The following is a 19993-nucleotide window of genomic DNA, read 5'->3' as shown; positions in this document are numbered from 1 at the left end:
ACTCTACTGGATGCTCGTGATCTCCGGGCCCTTAAACGTCACTGTACCTCAAACAGGAATGCCACTGTCAAGGAAATAACAGAATGGGCTCAGGAATACTTCCAGAAAGCATTGTCAGTGAACACAATCCACTGTGCCATCTGCCGTTGCCGGCTGAAACTCTACAGTGCAAAGAGGAAGCCATTTCTAAGCAAGCTCCACAAGCTCAGACGTTTGCACTGGGCCAGGGGTCTTTTAAAATGGAGTGTGGCAGAATGGAAGACTGTTCTGTGGTCAGATGAGTCACGATTTGAAGTTCTTTATGGAACACTGGGACACCGGACCAGAGAGGACAAGGATAACCCAAGTTGTTCAGAAGCCTGCATCACTGATGGTATGGGGTTGCATGAGTGGTTGTGGCATGGGCAGCTTGCATGTCTGGGAAGGCACCATTAATGCAGAGAACTATGTTCAGGTTCTAGAACAACATATGCTCCCATCTAGACGTCATCTCTTTCAGGGAAGACCCTGCATTTTTCAACAAGATAATGCCAGACCACATTCTGCAGCAATCACAACATCGTGGCTACGTAGGAGAAGGATCCGGGTACTGAAATGGCCAGCCTGCAGTCCAGATCTTTCACCTATAGAGAACATTTGGCGCATCATAAAGAGGAAGGTGTGACAAAGAAGGCCCAAGACGATTGAACAGTTAGAGGCCTGTATTAGACATGAATGGGAGAGCATTCCTATTTCTAAACTTGAGAAACTGGTCTCCTCTGTCCCCAGACGTCTGGTGAGTGTTGTAAGAAGAAGGGGGGATGCCACACAGTGGTAAAAAATGGCCTTGTCCCAACTTTTTTGGGATTTGTTGACACCATGAAATTTTGAAACAACATATTTTTATCTTAAAATGATACATTCTCTCAGTTTAAACTTTTGATCTGTGATTTGTGTTCTATTCTGAATAAAATATTAGATGTTGGCACCTCCACATCATTGCATTCAGTTTATATTCACAATTTGTTTAGTGTCCCAACTTTTTGGGAATCCGGTTTGTATAATTAAATATTACAAATATTTACAAATCGAGTGCTTAAAAAGTAAAACAATGCATTTTTAAAAAGTAAAATGACTAAAATAAACAATACTAAAGTTTCAAACTTTCTTGAAAATAGGAATCTAACATTGAACACATCAAAAACTTGAAAGAGATCTCCTCGAGCTTTCAACAAGACTCTAAACACGCATCAAAATCCAAACAAAAATGGGGGGAAAACAAAATATACATTTTGCAATGGCCCGTCTCCAGACTGTATTGTGTGTTGTACATGGCAGTTCAAAGTGAGGACACATGCATCTCTGAAAATGGAAGAGCATGCATACATACATACAAAAATATATTTAAGTCTGAAATACCACCCCGTCCATGTGTGATTAATTTTATAACCTGGTGCCGGCAATAGGGGAGGGGTGTTTGACTCACAAGGTTACGGATGTAGCTCCCAGCATACCATGTGCGTCTGCCTTTGAACTGCTTAGACTGTTTGGGAGGTGATGTGTTGGTGCACACGTTTCTTGTCAATGTTGCTGTAGTTTGTGTGTGCGTTTGGTGTATGGGGACCATGGACAGGGCAGTATCCAGCTTGTGTGACAATGGATAAGCCTCTGCCAGTCATCGCCATACTCAAGCCTAAACGGCTGCCATGCTGTTTTTAAATGTGCCCTTGTATAAAAACAGCATAATAAAGAGCACCCATGAGCAATTATAGCTGTCTCTCCCAAGTGAGACCTCTTACAATATCCATTCATCCATTCTTGTAATCGCTTCTCCAGTTCAGGGTCGCGGTGGGTCCGGAGCCTACCAGGAATCACTGAGTGCAAGGCAGGAACACACCCTGGAGGGGGCGCCAGTCCTTCACAGGGCAACACATAATTCACACATTCATTCACACCTTTGGACACTTTTGAGGCAAAGCATGAGCCGGAAGATATTTCACAAGTTAACACAATGCAATTATTTTATAATTTATATTGTACATTTTTAAACTTTTAAATTATTGGTGGGGCCCCCTCCAGGGTGTATTCCTGCATTGCGCCCAATGATTCCACGTAGGCTCTGTGACCCTGAACTGGATAAAGGTTACAGACAATGAATGAATGAGTTTACAGCTAGGAAATGTAGTTTGAAGAATGGAGAACTGGAAATTAGGAAGGACTGACATGTTCTAGCAATGTCTCAAACTAAATTTGTTCTTGATAAAAGCAACATTTTAAAAAAGTAGAATTACTGAACAAGAACTAAGAGGAGAGACTGAGAGGAAGAGCTAAATAAGAAGCTGGAAAATCCTCAATGGAAATTACAGTGATGGTTAATCTGAAAGCCAAAACCAGAGAAATGCAGGAGAGAGAGCTGGAAGTACAGAAGGAACAGAGAGGAATTAAGATTTAAATATAAAACACATCACCTGAATGACTAAAAGCAATATTCATTCATTCATTGTCTGTATGTCTTATTGAGTTCAGGGTCGCCGTGGGGCCGGAGCCTACCTGGAATCACTGGGCAACACACACATTCACACCTATGGACACTTCTGAGAAACCAAGCCACCTACCAACATGTGTTTTTAGACCCACGGGGAGAACACACCACACTGCTCACAGACAGTCTCCCAGGGCCAGTCCTTCACAGGGCAACACATAATTCACACATTCATTCACACCTTTGGACACTTTTGAGGCAAAGCATGAGCCGGAAGATATTTCACAAGTTAACACAATGCAATTATTTTATAATTTATATTGTACATTTTTAAACTTTTAAATTATTGGTGGGGCCCCCTCCAGGGTGTATTCCTGCATTGCGCCCAATGATTCCACGTAGGCTCTGTGACCCTGAACTGGATAAAGGTTACAGACAATGAATGAATGAGTTTACAGCTAGGAAATGTAGTTTGAAGAATGGAGAACTGGAAATTAGGAAGGACTGACATGTTCTAGCAATGTCTCAAACTAAATTTGTTCTTGATAAAAGCAACATTTTAAAAAAGTAGAATTACTGAACAAGAACTAAGAGGAGAGACTGAGAGGAAGAGCTAAATAAGAAGCTGGAAAATCCTCAATGGAAATTACAGTGATGGTTAATCTGAAAGCCAAAACCAGAGAAATGCAGGAGAGAGAGCTGGAAGTACAGAAGGAACAGAGAGGAATTAAGATTTAAATATAAAACACATCACCTGAATGACTAAAAGCAATATTCATTCATTCATTGTCTGTATGTCTTATTGAGTTCAGGGTCGCCGTGGGGCCGGAGCCTACCTGGAATCACTGGGCAACACACACATTCACACCTATGGACACTTCTGAGAAACCAAGCCACCTACCAACATGTGTTTTTAGACCCACGGGGAGAACACACCACACTGCTCACAGACAGTCTCCCAGGGCAGGACTTGAACCCATAACCTCCAGGTCCCTGGAGCTGTGTGACTGGGACACTTTTCCTAAAAATGCCGAGGATGGGTTTTGATAGCTCTCCAGTTTGTTTGAATGCATGTGTTTACAAAGCCTCAGTGTCTGTAAACGGGTAAAAATACCAAAGGATCACAGTCTGATATACTAGGCTTCCTCTCTATTCTCACGGCAGGGAAATGGCATCTGGATGTTTTCAGACAAAGAAAAGCTTCCAAACATTGAAAAGCATGAACCAATATGAGGGGTATCTCTCTATTCTTGTTCCATACAGGGGTGGTATTTACTTATATTTGTTGTTTCTGGCAATAACTCATGACAAATTTGAGAAGAAACTCATTGCTGAGGCCAAGGACCAGGGGAGGGGAGTTCCAACCAGAGAGGATGGGAAAGATCTTTGAACGAATTAAATGGAGCATAACATGAAAAGTACACATGAAAAGTACACAGGAGCTCACAGACCTAGAGCAGCAGATATCTAGATGGAGGAACCCTGCGAGCCCAGGCCCCAGAAAAACCTGAAATATCAGAAAAACATGAAGTACCTGAGGAAAGCTTGAGCATCTGTCACTCTGAACCACATTGAAACAGCTGAACACATGAGGAAGTTTGGCTGTGACACCAGAAAAACAGTAAATGCCATAGAACATAACTTGCTGAGTCTCAACCCCACATAATCCATGAGTCTAAAAAACATGAAGGTAAAATGCACATCTAGGCATACCTTAGGGACTGGGATTGTGAAGAAATGGGGAAAGATGTGTTACATGATTTCGTATAGACAGAAAATGAATGGCAGGTCATAATGAAGGTAACCATTACTCCTTGTACTGAAGTACAATAAAGAAACATTTAATGACCATATTGTCTATCACAATCTTTGTCAGTTGTTTTCCTCATCTGCTAAGGGCAGCTATTCTCACTATTCAAGCACAGACTATGAGGGCATGATGTAGCGCACAAAGAATGGGGGCCTTGCTAATATGACGATGGACATCCCTAGAAAAGACTTCTTTATGGCAGGATATTTCTCTCTAAAAACCCAATGTTTGAATCCATATCAGTGGAAACGTCTCACATACAATGAGAGAGGTTGGCATTTGCACCTGTCACTTTGCTGACATAATCTAGATTGCCCCTTTTTTCATTAGCATGGAAAACACTATTAATTTCTCATGAACATATGCTGAAACATAAATGATGCTGACTAAAGCATGTCTACATAAATTATGAAGAAATTGCAAAGATATAAAATATGTTTTATGATGTAACAACACTTTGTATTTAAAAAAATATATTTTTTTTTCCACTAAATTAAAAAAAGGAAACAATGGAAAATGTCTTGACATATTTATTACACATTATAAAATGTCTGGCAATTTCAGTTGCCTACAGTGGGGTTACATATGTCAAACTGTAACATTATTAAAACAGTAAATAAAAGTCAGAGAAAAAAATGACAAGCTGTGAAATGTTCCTTTACATTACCCCAATTAAGACTAATGAATTCAAAATACTGCTTTAAGACAAAAGGTAATGAACCTTCCCTGAAAAATTAACTAAGGATCAATAACAGAAACAAGTATTTGCCCTGAACTTGCCTTTACTCCAAGTACTTAATGTACAAAAACTCAGAATACAACACTTGGAAAGAGTGAAGATAAATGTTGACATTATGATATGTTAAGAGTGAAGATGCCCAGACAACAAAGGACAATTCAGGTCTACGCACAGACAAGACTAGAGTTAGCCTGTAACTCTAATTATTTCACTTTCAGAACAGTGTAAATGTCTTCCAAGCATCCCAGCAATTGCCTTTTTACTTGTCTAGTTGTGTGTTGGGTACTTATTATGTATTCACTAATACCTTTACTAATATTGTTACTAAATGAAAGATAATATTGCATTTTGATTCTTGCATTAATTTCAATCATTCTGGTAGCATCTGTACATTCTGTTATTTAGCTTTTGGTCTATCAATGCCCTTGTGTTCTGGAACATGTCTGTAAGAGCAGCGGTTATTCTTTATGCAGCCTGTTGTCCTCCAGAAGAAACATTCATTGGGCAGTTTAGTGCTAAGAAAATTAAAGATACCCCATTTTAAAATGTGCATAGCAAATCACAAGAATAGAAATAGAAAATATTCAACCAATTAAAATGTAAACTATTATTAAAAGGTAAATTCCTAGGCATTATAAAACAAAAAATTATTTCTAAAATGGATGAATATTAAAGAAAGAGAAAAGATCATAAAAAACCCCAGTAAGTTTACTCACCTAACCTTCCCCATGTCTGTTGATGCAGTTTTCGATGCACCAAGATGTGAGTGGATTCTATCAGGGTAACGCACCACAAGAGTAGTCCCTGCAATAGCATAACCCTGCAGAACACACACAGACCAATGACATTTCAAAATAGTGCAATGTATTATTTATGTTTGGACTGGTTTTCTAATGCAAAAAGCTTCTAAAAACATGGCAACAACAAGTCTGCCTTCAGCTCAATAATGAAGTTACTCACTTACAAAACATGCCTAAAGCCCATCAGAGCAGTACTACTTTTTGTTGTACTAGGAGTAGAGCACATAAAAAATAGACATAAGCTTCCTAATATTAAATGCACAATTTTTTTGTGTAATGTATAATTGTAACTAAAAATTCAAACATTCTCTCATTATTATGAAACTGTTGCGTCGTATTATAAATGACAATTTTATTTATAAATGACAATTTTAGTATTTAATAATTTGTTAACTAAAATGACAATAGTAGGTTTTTATTAATACTACGAACCATTACCATAAAATGACAAACGGGCAGAACATTTGAATTTTTAATTACAGTTATGTAATTTGTACACCTAATATGTTTTATATATAACCCCAGCGTCTGCATTATGGCTAACACATTTTGTAAAATTTTATGGTACTGATCTCAAGTATTTACTTACATGCATAGCTTTGATGGCTTTCTCACAGTCCTCTTTGTTGGTGTAGTTGACAAAAGCACAACGTTTTTCCAGAAGTACTTTTACACTATGGACAGGACCAATGCTGTTTTTTTTTGTGTAGAAAAAAATGTCATTAGGAAATTTTCACATACAATAAAGCATCTTCATTCTGAGATGGTATTTTAACATTATCTTGGATTAAAAAAAATTTCTGACTATATATTTTTTTAATTAAACACTTTAAAGCCCCTGGAAACCCATTTTGACAATTTGTGTTTTTTTGTATAATTCTAAACAAGGGTGTTATGTGAAGTGTTCAGCAAAGTTTAAATAAAAAACATGGAACAGAAATATGATAAATCTCTTGTCAAAAATGACCAAAATATGCTCCTAAGAGCTCTCTGAGAATGATGTGGGCGTGGTCCAATATACTAATGAACGTGTGTCAGCTCTGTATCACTGGAGAACAGAATGCTGTTTGTGTTACCATGGCAACACAAAACCTCGAGACAGAGCAGTTGTGGGTTTTTTCTAAACTGCGGTTGTCATTTTACACAAGATAACATTACACAATAAAATGGAACAGATGGGTAGAATTGACATTATACAGCCATTCATGTACGAACTTATGGAAGTCTTTTGTCTTTTATGTGTCTGTGGTGTGGTTTCGTGTGAGTATATATATATATATATATATATATATATATAAACATAATTGTACAAACTATTCAGGCTCGTTCTGCATTGTTTTATGTCTTACACTCCCTCCCCATAACTTGATAAATAGCTGGATAGATAGCTCGTTTACAAATAGTTCCTAAGCTTTAGCTCACCAGGCTCTTTGACTCAGAGAGGAGGAGTTTCTCTGGTAGCCGTATGACTGGTTAGGGTAATAGTGACATAAGCATTACCCACTTTTAGGACTTTTAGGCCCATTCTACATCGAGAGGAGAGCAGCACTGGTCATTTTTGAGTACAGATTTACTTTTATATTATTATATTTATATTATTTTATTTATATATTTCTGTTTTTGGTGTTTTATTTAAACTTTTCTGAACATTTCACATAATGTCCAAGTTTAGAATTATACAAAAAAAAATCAATTTCAAAATGGGTTCCTAGGGTCTTTGTTCTCTGAGTAATAATGTACATTGAATACAATAAGAACAACAAATGCACTTTTTGGGGCAAGCACAGAAAATATATTGTGTTTATAACAACTTCAAGTGAGCCTCATAATATTATATTGGTGTAGCAAATGATAATCTCTAAAGTTTAAGTTAAGAAAATACTAAAACAAACTCACTTGTTGAAAAGCTCGTAGACCTTTGATTGTGATATGGCAGGCACCAGATCCCCAACCCAAATGGGAAACAGCTCTCTAGTAAGAAAAGCATACAAATAATGCAAATAATATATTGGCCAATAAAAATCAACTTGATAAAATGATTACAGCACAGAATAAGCCAAAGTATTCATGGGTTGCAGCTGTTGTTATAGTACAGAGTAGCCTCCATATTGGTGACCTGCTTTTTATTTAAAAACACAACTGATATTTAAATTGTTTTATTGTTTCTATAAAAACTTTTAGTCCTCATTTAGACAGTAAAATGAAAGAAATTCAAGTATGAATCTCTGACCCATTTATCCGCATCACGTTTGTAAACAGAGCTCTGTTCATCTGTGTCAGTCTGTAGAGGAGCTCAGACCGATAATAAAACTAATAATACAGACCATAAATAAGACGTTAATTAAAATGGTCAACATTCAACGCACTGTGTGAGTGAACAAACCGTTATTTTATGAGACTGAAAACCATGAATATGCAACTAATCCAACATTTTCATAAATAGAAATTGTTATACAAAATGCCTTCCAATACGAAAGCAACTTCAGCCTTTTTCCTTTTTGGTTATAAATCGCTGTATTTTTTTAGATTTAAAAATATGTTGGTATGTTAGCAGGAACTTTCATTACTTTTAATATTTTTCTGTGTAGTGAAAATGTCTATTTTTTGAGGTTTTAAAGCTGTAGTCCGACATGGACCAAAATGATAAAATACCAGAAATGATTAATGCTTCCACACAGCTGACTTTACTCTGCTGCTGTTTTAAAAAGCACTGACAATTACTACTAAAATTCTAGATATTGATATTTGTATTAGGTATAATGTACACTAGATTATTTTCTCTGAAAATTTGCCCAGTTTTCCTTTCTCCCAAAAACCAAAAGGTATATTTTTTGTGTTTTTTGGCAAAAACATCCATGTCCAAAATTGTGGTGCATCTTAATAAATGACTTACTGAGGAGGAATTGTGACTGCAGTGGCTCTATGCTGATTCTGGAGAACTGTTCTGAGTGGAACTTTAGGAGGCTGATTTCTTTCTGTCTGTATCCAGCCCTCTTCAACATGCACTTCACTAGGCTCAGGGGCAGCTGCTCTTTTACCTAAACAGAAGGGAACATGGAATATCTGAGTATGTAGTGTGTTATCATAGACAAAGCTAGGAAGAAAAGAAGGTACAAGTGGTATTACCCTGCAGCCCAGATAGAGCATCTAAGGCTTTTTCAACTGTTCCATGTATAATCAGAGCATTCGAACTCTGCTCTCGAGTGAAGCCCATATCCTGTACGAACAGGGTAAAAGACATTTCATAGTCATGCAAATGAAGGGTTTTCTTTGTTTTCAGCCATTTTCTATATATTGTGAATGTACAATACCAGTGAAAATTTGGACATCTTCTCATTGAATGTTTATATTTTGTTTTTGTATCATTTTCTACATTGTAAATTAATATGGAAGGCATTAAAAATATATAGGAACACATATGGAATTATGTAATAAACAAAAAAGTTAAACAAACCAGAATATGTTTTATACTTTAGATTCTTCAAAGTAGCCATGACACTCTTTCTGTTCTATCAATCAGCTTCATTAAGTCATCACATGGTTTTCGGTGAACAGCTGTGGCCTCGTCAAGAGTTCATTTGTAGAACTGCTCGCCTTCTAAATGTGTTTGAGACCATAACTTCGGTTGTGCAGAGGTAGGGCTAGTACACAGTTCTATACAATGAATAGCCCATTCCACAAATGATGAATGAGAAGATGTGTCCAAACTTTTGACTGATACCTTTGACTGTTATCATTCATTGTCTGTAACTGGTTATCCATTTCAGAGTTGCGGTTGGTCTGGAGCCAATCTGGAATAACTGGGCTCAAGGCAAGAACACACCATGGAGTGGGCTGCTCACTTAAACCTATGGACACTTTCGAGTAATCAATCCACATACCAACGCATGTTTTGGGATTGTGGGACAAAACCAGAGCGTACAGGACAAAAATTTTAAAGAAACAATGACAGTTCCTAAGCAACGTGGTGATAATTACATTTTCTTCTCTGTTGGAACTTATGCACAAATATTATATTTTTACATTCTAATTCTCACAGAAAGTATATTTTTAAATTTGTGTAAGTGAATATGGTTTCCTTGTGTACAAAAATACTAGTGTGATTGACCTCAGTTCCTTCTCTGCAATACTCTTACAGAACAAACTGGTCAGAAAAATTTGAAAAATTAATTCCCACTTTGTGGTCAATATTGTCTGATTCTCCTCTTCATGATGCACCATACATTTATAATACATGTTAGATCTGGACTTCAGGCAGGCCAGTCAAGCACATACACTCTAGGTCTAACCAAGACATGCTGTTGTAATTTGTGCAGAATGAGGCTTGGCATTGCCCTGCTGAAATAGACAAGGTATTCCTGGAGTAAGATGTCATGTTGACTGCAGCAAATTTCGCCCATTTATGCACCCCCAAAGCCACCACGGATGCCGTGCACCTTGTTAGTAACTGTCTGGATGGTGGGTGGGTATGTCGTTGACATATAGAATTACATGTGTACAGGACTGTCTATTTTTGGTTCATAATGCTCACCAGAATTTCTACACAAAATGTGTATTTGTGCAAATTGTGCAGGCTTATGAAGCCCAAAAAAGTTGGGGGATAGTCTACAATTAATAAATAAACAAATAAAAAATAAATAAAAAAAATAATAATAATGTAATTTGATAAAACACTGGAAATTCTATTTTACTGAGCATAGTACAAAGAAAAAAAATTCTAGTGTTTTTTTAAATTGCATTTTTAAATGAATTTTAAAAAATGAAACTTAAAGATTAGTTTTTAATTTTGTTTAATTTTTTTCCAACTTTTCTAGAAATGGGGTTTACAAAAACAGGATTCTATCCCAGACACTGAATAAATTCTAAAAGTGCTATATGTAATCTATTGTCTATAATAAACCATAAAATGACCAGGATACCTCACCATCAGATATTAATAAATCATGTCAAGTTGGAGCACTGGCATCTACCAGTATGTTCTTCTTTAAGGAGGTCTAAGATCCTGGCCACGCTCTATGACCACAGAGGAAGTCAAACAATAGAAAATTCTGCCAATGTATTTGAAAGATAAAGACAGCTTCGAGCTGAACAGGACTAAGGATGCAACTATGGAGTTGGCTAATTATCTTCTGAAAAGGTAACCAAGTAATTTTTTAAAAAACTACAGAAGTACAATATATAAGGGATATATATGGATTACATGGTGTATACTCTGTGATTTGTGTGTTTTAAGCAAAGAAAATCAGGAAAACATACTGTATTAACTGCAGAATTGTAGTACCCATTTTAATTCTTATTGTCAGTATTATAATCCACTCTTAATTCCATTAAAATGTTATATGCACTTAGAGGATTCTCATTTACAGATGTTCTGTTTTATTAATTTCATGACTCTTCCTGAATAACTGTAAAGTTAAAACTATACAACTAAAAGTATTGCACTTTCACAGGGCTATAAATAAAACTCACACTCTCTCACACTTTCAGTATGCACAGAAATTGAAACTAATTAACTACTGAGAACAGACAACCAGATGCACTGTTTTACTTACCATTAACTGCATTATCTGTACTCTCATCAGCTCTTGTGCTGCATCAGTACAGGAGCTGTCCAATTTGAGAACTTCTTTATAAATTAAACAAGCCTCATAATACCTCTAAGACAGGGAAGGAGAAACATGAATATTTAGATATACTGAATATTAAAGAAAAATATAAAATATAAATGTATTGATTTTACATAATGTGCATAGTTTCAGAATTCCCAGTAAGTCTTTTAACCTTACTACACTAACTGTACCTTAAGTCCAACTAATGCTTTTCCTTTTCTGTAGAGTCCTTTAATCCAAGTTGGATTCAAAGACAAAGCGATATCAGCATCTATTAAAGCCTTCTCATACTGCTGCATTTTCTCATAACAGAATGAACGGTTCCCAAACAACCTGTAAGGTAGACACACTCGGGGTATTATTTATTTCATCTTGTGGAGAATAAAATGCAGGAATTCTAAAGCCCCAATTCTGGACCTCTGCAAACAATAAGCAAAAAGTTTAGAGATAAACTGCATCTAAAATATTACATAATAATGCAAAACATAGGTTATGTTACAGTGCAAACTGGGTGCCAAAAATGTAGCAAAAAACACATGATGTATTGCACTTTAAAGTGTTAATACTTACTTAAACTCTTTAGGGTTGTGTTTAATAGCCTCAGTAAATTGCTTCACAGCCATATCTAAATTGCCTGTTTGAGCATATGAATTACCGATCACTGAAATTAAAAGAAAAAAAATTAAGATCAAATAACGTTAGATAAACAATAATAAAAGGACATTTTAATCAAAATTATTTCAAGATGAAACATACCAGCTAGCTCCATGCTCTTTGTAACAAAGTAATTTGTTGTCTCTCCAGACCCCACCTCTTCATTATCATTCTGTGGTTAGGACAGAATTCACATGCACACATGCCCACAGACACACAAAGAAACAAATATTATTTTTCGTGTACATAGTCTCTAAATTAATACGGTAATCCCTCGCTACTTCGGGGTTCATGTTTCGCGGATTCGTTACTTCGCGGGTTTTTTCAAGGGGGCTTATGGCTGCTATATTGCCTAAAAATATCATTTTCTTATGGTGTGTATATTAAAAGTATTTATTTTTTATTATTTACATGTATTAGAGTAGGCCTGTAGGTGACAAAATATATCATTTACAAGTATTTCTTACGTACAGTAAATGTATTGTTCATGTCCACATCCGAGTGAAATTTACTTACGCTAAATCACAGCTTAGGAATTACTCTATTAAAGAAACTGGTAGGATATCACATGTAGTTCCAGCTGAAAAACATTATAGAATGACTGTTTAATGCAAAGGGTGGGTTGTTAACAGTACAGGGAGGGTTTTAAAAGTCCAAATACTCGTTAAATACATAAAATAATATCTTTCCTCTACTTCGCAGAAATTCGTTTTTCACAAGTGGGCTTGGAATGCATCCCCCGCGAAAAACGAGGGATCACTGTATATCCATTATAAATTTATAAAGTCAAAGAATCCACAAATCATAAAATAATTGTGTAAATAATGTTTACTAAATACACTTTTTCAACTTTGTACCTTTACGGCTTCAGCTACACTTTCCTTTTCTGCTTTTTGTTTCCTCTGGTTTTCTGCTTTTTTGCCTTTTCTTGCAGATTTAGGTTTCTGATCCAGTTTGCGTTTGGCGATGGCTGCAGCATTTGTCACAAAGCAGCTGTTCATGTCCAGCTCCTGAAAGAAAAAAATTGCAGCACATTTTTACTGAAAATTATTCGCAAAAAATGTATATGTAATGTTTTTGTGTGCAAGACACCAACCAACCTGAATATCATCTGCAGCATTGTCATTATCCTCCTTCTCCTCCTCAGAACTTTCACTGTTGTCTATAGTTACAGAGTTCTGTGGGCCAGGGTCAGGAGGTACACATGAATTTTTATTACTCTTAATCGTGTTTTCATTCTCTTTATCTGAAGCTTTAGATTTATCAGTACTTTGAACCACCTACACAAATACAACAAAAGAGACAAACACTCAGAAATCTGCTGCTTTTCCCTAGCAAAATATATAGTAAATAACAGTAATAACCACATTTTCACTGTTAAAGCCTGGGTACGACATTCATAATAAATAGATAATAAACACATAATAAGATATATATATTTTTTTATTTAAGCAGTCCAATTGAGATCACTGAGTGAAATGTGTGTAGACAAATGTTTTTTTTTCATACACAATTAGTTTACCTTTTTGTTTTTATTTTTGTCAGCATTTTCTTTTTCTAATTTTTCTAGCCGACGTCTCTCCCTCTGCCTCTGTAGGAACCCATCAAGGTTATAAATTATCATTCAAATTCTGGGAAGATTAACTGCTCACCCAAACACAATCATACATATATGACATTACCATTTTCTTCTGTTTCTTTTTCTCTGCTTTTATCTTAAGTTTTTCCTCTTCATCTACCAGTTCTTTAGCAATTTTTGCAGCCTCCTAAAAAAAAAGAAAATACATGTTTCACATGTAGCAATCTATTCAAGAACCAACACATGTACTAATCAAACTGTATACGTAGAGCACTCACCTCTGCAGAGATATGTTTGACTGGTTTAATGCAGGAATATGGAGACAGATGTTTTGAAACCCCTCTATCTAAAAAATTAGGATTAAAACCACAGTATCTATTTTTTTTGTTGCCAGATTCCTCCTCGTCCTCATCATCATCATCATCGTCGTCGTCATCATCATCATAATCATCAGATGATTCCACATATTCTACAAACTCAGTAGGGTAGTTTTCTAGATATGCAAGACATAGGTTAATAAGATGGGACTTTAAGACAGAAACTTGTTCAAATGTCAAATGTCAAAAATCTAATACCAACACTAAGCAAAATCTATTAAGCTTTTCTTCTATATTATTATAAATTGTGCACTCATGATGTGTGCCTAATTTCTGAGCAAAACTCTCCTTCAAAATTAATTTGTTAAAAAAAAGACATTTCAGAGTAACAGAAAAGTGAACAGGATTTTGCTAAATGTCTGCAAAATACAACCAGTAAGATTTGAGCCTCTGTCCCTGAAGGAGATTGACAAACTTGATATTGATTCTGCCAATATACTAAGACAGAAATAATCTTCACCATGTTTTAAACTGATATTTGCACTTTTTTTGTATGTTTTTAATGTTTTAATTTAAAAACAAACATAGAATTGGGGGAAGATAAAATTAAATTAGAAAAGAAAATAGAATTTTTAATAGTCCCACAGTGGGGAAATTTACAATGTAAATGATGGTAATGGTGAAAAGGAAACGAATAAATAAATAAATGTGGATATCTGAACTATGGTATCATTGTAATATTACACTCAAGGTTCATGCTATAATGTGAGAAACTGGCACTGGTGTACTGATCTTTGGCACAAGGCCACACACTAGTGCCAATATCTTACTTTATAGCACAAACCTAGTGTGATTTATTGCTTATGTTACACACCTTCTACATAGAACATGTGTATTTTGTTGCTGAATTTAAAATATTTGAGAAAAAAAAAACAAAAAACAAATGCACAGGCAACATTTTATATTTAATTCCCAATAAGATATTGTTATGGAAAAAAAAAAAAAAAAAACATTAACAAATCTTAAAGTATTCCATTAAGTGTTTACCATAAAGCCCCTCAGGCTTTACTGTGCTTATACACTTTTCCTAAATGTATTTAAGACATAACTGGACAAACAAATGTTAAAGTGTGGCACAATAACCAGTCTATACCTGCATAATTAAACACCAAGAAAATGGGACATCTTACCCATTCCACTATTAAAAGTCAAGGCATCTAACAGATCATAACTTGTGGCTCTTCCACGTATTAGGTCAACCATAGTCTCCTAAATTTAATGAGATTAAAAAGAAAAAAATTGAAAATTATTGTCAATCATTTTAAACACCCTCCACCCATTTTCTACATAAGTCATTAAAAAGGTAAGAAAGTCATTAAAATGGTTTAATGTAAAAAAATAATAATAATAATAAATAACAAAAAAAAAACAACATTCCTGTAATGAAATGTAAAGGCAGTGACAAGAACTAGAAGTCAAGAAGAAATGTATGTTTTATATTTAATAACTAATCCACAAAAAGCTCTTCTATGAAAGATTTATAAATGTGCAGTCTGATTTTTCATACGGTAAATAAACAAATTTGTGATGTACATATTCATGGTAGAAAGGTATAAACAGGGCAGTATTATATACAATATATAAAGCAAATTAATGGCCAGGCAAATGGCAGGATTTGTGGAAACATGACCTTTGGGTATACAGTCATGTGAAAATGAGGACACCCCATGAAAGCCTTTGTCTTTTTGAACATATTTAAACATATGGACATTTGACTTTCATTTGATTAGCACTGAGAGATGGAGCTGAGAGATTGGTCTATTGAATTTGAGCAACTTCAACATATATTGATTTTAAGCTTGATTTCTTTTAATCTGAATTTATTAACCTTGAATAACAACAGTGAAAATGTGTTCTTGAAAATTCATGAGTTCAATTCAAGAGCAATTATATTCAGATGCATAACTGCGAAGCAAAAATATTCAGAGGTGGAAATCTGAAGACTTAAATTCAAAAGCAACACAATTCAGATGCATAATTTCAGTGCAAAAAATTCAGTGCTACAAATTCAAAAGGTGGGAATATTTCAAAGTCTGATGAGACAGATTTGCTTCCATAATATTTAAGTTGCTGACATCACAAGCCCTGGTTCACCACCACTGTAAAGAAATCAGTAATACGTCATCTCACATCAAATCACTCTGAATGACTTCTCAGCCACTGGACTTTGCCAGAGTACTTCCACCTTTAGATATCATTAGCAAAGAACACGTCACACAATCAAAATCCAGACCAGACGTCAGTTACACACCAGAAAATAAGTAAAAGTACCAAATTACTTTTGTTTTGTGCAGGCGACCACACAAATAAACAAATAAATAATAATAATAATAATAATTATTATTATTATCATAACTAATTAAATAAATAACTAATTATACTTACATTAGCCTGCATGATACGCATGTTTTCAAGCATACGGAAGTATTCTGAGAAAACAAAGAGCTGTGGTTAAATAATTACTTTTTTAAAATGTACCAACATTTTGAAACATAGGCCTAAAGCCAGTCGTTATTCATGAAGCTATGTGAAAACAAGAATTTGTCTAATGTGTGCAAACTGGCAGAAATGCGTGGGGTGCAGACCTACAGCCTTGAACAGCGATAGTTTTGCTAAATAGCCAGAACAAAAGTACTAAAATAACCAAGAGAAAAGTCACAAAAAACACAACAGACCATAATACAGCCAGAAGAATCATTCGGTAATACGCTAAACGTATTGTACTGTTAGTTATCAACTAGTTTCAAAGTTGTGATGAGTAGGTTAGCGACCCTTTTACTTTTACTTTTTTTAATGTTTACGTTAACGTTTAGCTACAAATTTACAAGCATTGGGAAGGTCCGTCCGCATATGTTTATTGCCCCCCACCCCCCAAATGTACTCACCCTTTCCAAAGCCGTCCCTTTCAGACATTTTTAATTCGTATATTTATATATGTATATATATCTATATATATTTATAGGTTTTGGTTAGTGTATTGGTCGCATAAATGGACCCAAGTCTCTTAAGTGAGGCATTCTCCGAGTCCTCCACACGGCTCAACCAAGCGCAGTGCGCATGCGCAACTCTCTGTTCGCGCTTTGCTTTTTTTTTTTCTTTCCGTTTACACAGAATCGAAACTTATGGAAGCCCATTTCCGCCACATAAAATAATAATAAAAAAAGGCACAAATTTTTATTTTTCATTAGTATGCAAGTTGCTATCTATTTCGAGATACTATCTCATTGAGATACTAAGTCAATATATTGAGATCTCAATATATTGTCTTAGTATCTCAAAATAATTAGATAGCATCTCAAAATATTAAGATAGCAAACTGCATATTAATACAAAATAAAAACTGGTGGCTTTTTTTGTATTATTTCATGTGGTGTGTGATGGAAATTTGTTTATATAAATGATTCATAATCAATAGAGATATTGATTCAGCAATCAGCAATGGCCACGCATGCTTGTGTAAAACTGGAATTTGTTTTATTCCTAATTCTCTGTGTGAGACAGCAGACTTATGTATGTGTGTGTTTCAAATAACGTATCGACACTTTCCGTTCAATCAACTCCCTTTGTCTCCAGACCAAAGAGATAGAGGGGAGGCACAGGCCACGTCTGGAAAGGTGTTAGAAATACAGGAGATAGGGGAAAACAAATGGTGGGAAACTCTGAGTTTTGGGAACAGGATACAGTGAAAGATGACTGAAATGTAAAAGAGCGAACAGATGGTGATTTTCAAAGGGTTTTCCATGTATAAAAGACGCTGATCAAAAATGGTCAGCAGAGAGGTGAAAAAAGGCGTTGCGCGCACGTCCCTCTCTCACGTTAATTAATAAATGCTGTCTTACTTGATGCCGACTCAGAGACTCAAAGAGCTGTCTTATTTTCTGTCATAATTTTTCCACCACAGGTGTAAACAGGCTTCCATGGTAACTATCTACACCGATCGGTCATAAAATTTAAATGACCTCTTTTTTACACTCATTGTCTATTTTAGCTGCCAACTTAACCATATAGGCGCACTTTGTAGTTCTACATTTAGAAACAGTATGGTTACTGTTGCTCTGCATACTTAGGTTCAAAATAAATTTACATGAATCACACTTGCAGGTGTTTCAAACCCTCAAATTGAACAGGGCTATGTCCCCTCTGAGTGTTTGAAAAATGCATGCTGGTGGATAGCACGGGTGTGTGTTGGCAGGGTGGCAACAGTGCTGCAGGGCTGCCAATATAAGCCATCACACTTATTAACCATATGCTAAACATGGATAGCTGAGGGAGGCACTTCTAGACCCAGGGAGCCACTTGGAGCAAGTCTGGTGTGAGATAACCCAACATCTAGTTCCTCCTCCAGTGGCAGTCATGGAATGCCCAGTGGACAATGGGCCCGCAAGCTTGGGTGCAGACATTGGGTATAAGCTAGTAGCCAGAATGAGCCCTGGCATCAGTACCGAGCTCTGTCTCTTCTCAGTGCTCAGCCTAGGGGTGGTGTTCCATGATCCACAGGACTCTGTGTCTGAGTTGCTTACCTTCTTCAGTTGACTGTCTCCACCATTTTTCCATAAGGGAGAGATGTGTAGGTCACCAGGGGAGTGAGACAGGGATGAGTTCTCTTTCATCAGATGCCATCAAATCTGAACCTTCGTTCCAAGTTCCAGGCTGGGATTTAAAAACGGCCACCTCGTATTACACCATCTGTGTTTGAAATTAACTTTTCTCTTTATTACTCACTATAAATTGTACTATTTTAGCTAAGGAACTGAATTCAGGAGGGTAGTAAACGATTTTGTATACTACCCCGTGTAGGTTTGTACCAAACAACATGGATTAAAGGTATCTGCTCTTCACTATTAGGGTGACCAGACGTCCACTTTTTTATACTTAAAAAATGTCCGTGCGGAATTTCACAAACGTCCGGGATTTTGTTTTTCTAGAGCTTACATAGAATTTCGAGAAGCATTTCGTTCACAAACTAGTCCCGCCCTCCTCTACTCCGATTGGTTCGCTTGAGTGAAAGGGGGCGTGGTGAAGTAGCCTAAAATCTTCTGATTGCACGGTCTGACTGTAGAGCTACCGTTATTGGTCGATAACCTTCTCTGTAAACATTTAATTGGTCAGTCCGCACGTCAGTAGTCCTTGTTTACGTCAGGCAAAGCTCATGTACCCACCCTCATCTCGAGCAGCTATGCCGAAACGTAAATGTAAGTTCTCGTATAAATTAAAAAAGATATTCCCATGTTTTCCCATGTGTAGCAAATAAAGGTGCAAAGGACCTAAAAGCACACATAGGTTCAGCTAAGCATACAACGGCAGCGAGGGGCGAGAGCTCATCACTCCCCCCTTAGATCTGTCCTCTTTTTCACCATCTCAGATCTGGTCATCCTATTCACTATGTACATGTTGTACACTGTTTTGGGATTGTTTTAGTGCACTGAAAGCTGAACCCCAAATTGATGCACTATATAGTGAATAGAGCACGGTGTCTGACAAAGTGCAAAGCTGCAACTGCAAATGTTTCAGTTTTCAATGTTTGTAAATCTGCTTTGTGACACCTTCAATTTGTAAAAAAACGCTATGGACTAGTCCACCTGGACATAAAAATTATTTAGGGTTTACTTATGAACCGATGGAATTCAGACATAAGCATATACTGATTATAATCAGACACATTTTTATTATTGCAAAGCATTTTTAAGCAAGCGTAGAAATAATTCACACGTACAATACATGAGTTTGGTCAAACAAATACTCCAAAGATTAAATATACGGATACCAATAGGGTCAATGAAATCTTTTTATAAGCGGATTTGATCATATGCAACTTTGACTAGCGATGGCGTCACCGCTTCCGGGAGCCGCGCTTAGTGGCGGTAAATTCAGCGCATGTCTGTTTGGGACTGTGTGGTTAAGCCAAGTTACATATCGCTATATGCCTACATCCTTACCCGAGGATGATTTTCATTGAGATAAACT

General features: G+C 36.1%; 1 protein-coding gene across 4 annotated transcripts; it reads right to left on the bottom strand.

Moving 5' to 3' along the window:
• Positions 1-4793: 4793 nt before the first annotated feature.
• si:dkey-33c12.4 (uncharacterized protein LOC560112 homolog) lies at positions 4794-18783 on the bottom strand. Of its 4 annotated transcripts, none has more exons than XM_066679003.1 (18): positions 18550-18780; positions 16415-16458; positions 15160-15238; positions 13931-14145; positions 13756-13839; positions 13596-13664; positions 13174-13251; positions 12931-13083; positions 12176-12245; positions 11990-12080; positions 11611-11752; positions 11363-11467; positions 8937-9027; positions 8704-8848; positions 7707-7781; positions 6400-6502; positions 5727-5830; positions 4794-5525 (listed from the first exon to the last, which is right to left on the bottom strand). In XM_066679003.1, the coding sequence occupies exons 1-18, from the start codon at positions 18581-18583 to the stop codon at positions 5408-5410; spliced, it is 1800 nt and encodes a 599-aa protein (XP_066535100.1). In that variant the 5' UTR covers positions 18584-18780; the 3' UTR covers positions 4794-5407. The 4 variants fall into 4 exon arrangements, with proteins under 4 accessions (XP_066535100.1, XP_066535098.1, XP_066535099.1 ...); XM_066679001.1 differs by having other exon boundaries at positions 13174-13353; positions 18550-18779; XM_066679002.1 differs by lacking the exon at positions 18550-18780 and adding an exon at positions 16915-17061 and having other exon boundaries at positions 13174-13353.
• Positions 18784-19993: the final 1210 nt, after the last annotated feature.

The sequence above is a fragment of the Hoplias malabaricus genome, chromosome 8 (assembly GCF_029633855.1).
Source record: "Hoplias malabaricus isolate fHopMal1 chromosome 8, fHopMal1.hap1, whole genome shotgun sequence".
In the NCBI taxonomy this organism is placed as follows: Eukaryota; Metazoa; Chordata; class Actinopteri; order Characiformes; family Erythrinidae; genus Hoplias; species Hoplias malabaricus.
The sequence above is the reverse complement of the archived record's forward strand: the minus strand, read 5'-3'. Positions and strand labels throughout refer to the sequence as shown.